Source organism: Austrofundulus limnaeus, unplaced genomic scaffold, assembly GCF_001266775.1.
Source record: "Austrofundulus limnaeus strain Quisiro unplaced genomic scaffold, Austrofundulus_limnaeus-1.0 Scaffold614, whole genome shotgun sequence".
In the NCBI taxonomy this organism is placed as follows: Eukaryota; Metazoa; Chordata; class Actinopteri; order Cyprinodontiformes; family Rivulidae; genus Austrofundulus; species Austrofundulus limnaeus.
The window spans coordinates 27,698-29,908 of record NW_013953016.1 but is presented as its reverse complement, the minus strand read 5'-3'; the positions used below and the strand labels follow the sequence as shown (position 1 = coordinate 29,908).

The following is a 2,211-nucleotide window of genomic DNA, read 5'->3' as shown; positions in this document are numbered from 1 at the left end:
TGACATGAATGTACTTTGTAATTCAACGCATTACAGAAATGTAGTGGAGTAAAAGTCAAACGTACCCATGATGAAATCTACTTAAGTAAAGTACAGATACATGAAAAATGTACTTAAGTATGGCAAGAAAGTACTTGTACTTAGTTACATCCCACCACTGTTTAAAACAAAACAACAGTGTGGAGTTAAAGGAGCAAACGAGTGCAACAGCTCGAGAGGAAATTGTGGAGAAAAGGGGAAAGGTCGTGTCACCACTAGTATTTAAGATATTTTAAGTTCGACAAGAGTCAAACCAAATGTTTAAAAATAATCAATTATTGATGTCAACTGATATGAAATGCTTATACTGTGATAAGTTTTTCAGCCCAACTGTGATGTAATAGTTCAGAAAACGTCATAGAAAATAGAGAAAACCAAACGAGTTTAAAAATCTGTCCCAAAAAAGAATATAAAAATATCAACACAGCACCGGGAGAGACTAAATAAAATTTTCTGCAATCCTGGAGACTTCAAGTACACAACAAAATGTGTTTAATGGTTAAAACATGGATTTATCATATTGAAGAAATTTATTTAGTCATTTAGAAAGTGATTTTAAAAGCACCACACCATATTCATAGTTTTCCTTTTTATGTATTGATTCTTATGATCTATTGTTCGACTATTGTTATGACTTGATTAAAATAGGTTTAGATACATGCCTGAAACATCATGACAACACATAAAAAACCGTTAATCAAACTGTCTGTACGAGTGTCTGCGATTCAGCCGTAGGCCTGTAGTGGGCGCACCAGGCACTGAAGAACCGTGTGTTTATAGACCGGGACTTCCAGCTTTCAATCAGCAGGTTTMATTTCTGCACAGAGAGCATTAAAACACCGTTCTCTCCAGTCACTGGTGTTGTACGGTCCATCTCTTCACATTTTAATCTATTCAACATTCATGTGGTTTCGTCTTGATTTCAGTAAACAAACGCTAAATTTTCTTACAATATCTCTTCTTTAAAATGGAGGGAAAAGGGCCAAACTGAACTGTTTGCTCTGCTTTGTCTCTCCTCCAGGAGACTACTTGGTAACTATTGAGGAAAAGAACAGCGCCACCTACCTGAGAGCCTACACCAACTGGCGCTACCAGGTACAGAGATCACTGCAGAAATCCAAAAAGTTGTTGGGGCGTTTCGGTCGAACTTTGTTTTGAAATGGACATCCTAAGTTGGTTTCTCGTTTTCCCATTCAGGCGGAGGAGAAGGCCCGTGTCGGGGTCCGTTTACTGGGCCACTTGCTGCGTGGCGCGTCGGTGTGGGGYGGAGTGCAGGCGGAGATCATCGAGATCCCGCTGTCGGAGCATCCCGTCGCCGTGACGTGTTGCCCCGCGACGGGAGACCTCCTGGTCGGCTGCGAGAACACTCTGGTTCTTTTTACCCTGCAGAGACAGAACCAGCAGAACCTGGTACGACTTCAGCTGTCTGGCTTTGTTAGATTAGTTGTCTTTAAAATACATCAATGTAAATTAATTTTCTAAAATATAAAAAAACATGTTTTGTCTTCTTGAAACCTCATTCCTCTTGGTAAAAAAAAAAGCAAAAGCAGAACCAACAGAACCTTCAGAGCTCCTGGCCAAACACTCAGCAGAGCTGCAGCCAAAGTCAGGGTAAGAATTTAACTGCTGAGTATTTGTGCTTAAGTGTTAAAAACCTGAAAGACATGCAATCATACACAAACYGAGTACCAGACTTTTTTTTTGACTGTGTTGCATGTAAAGGTTCAAAACAAGAAAGGAGACATGAAAGCAAACATTGGGCTTCATGCAAGAACCGTTCGTACGCACAGATTTGTTCTTAAGTTGTGCGTACGAGTGATTTAGCAGAATTTGTGGCATTCACCATTTTTCTTTTGTTCTAAGATTTTTTTTCAGATACGAACAAAATTCACGAGTGGTCCAGACCTGTTGTATATTTTACGATCAGTCAGTCTGCTGTTATCCAGACGGGTTTTCTTCACTCATAACTTTATATTTCGTTATTTAGAAATTTTTTTGAGTTGAAAATAAATCAAGCCTTAATTATTTTGACAATAGGTTATTCTGTTTGAACCGGAATTAGATTTTAAATGTAACTAAAGTAGGGCTGTGTATTGGCAAGAATTTGGCGATACGATACATATCATAACAGAGGGGTCACGATAAGATATATCCCGATATATTGCGATACTG

At 38.9% G+C, this 2,211-nt stretch overlaps 1 protein-coding gene across 1 annotated transcript in view; it reads left to right on the top strand.

Moving 5' to 3' along the window:
* Positions 1–2,211, top strand: part of hps3 (HPS3 biogenesis of lysosomal organelles complex 2 subunit 1) — a gene marked incomplete at its 3' end in the record, with an annotated part of 24,495 nt that overhangs the window by 4,021 nt on the left and 18,263 nt on the right. The window contains 3 exon segments of the mRNA XM_014027087.1: positions 1,061–1,134; positions 1,237–1,449; positions 1,581–1,650. Coding sequence (XP_013882541.1) covers positions 1,061–1,134; positions 1,237–1,449; positions 1,581–1,650 — 357 coding nt within the window.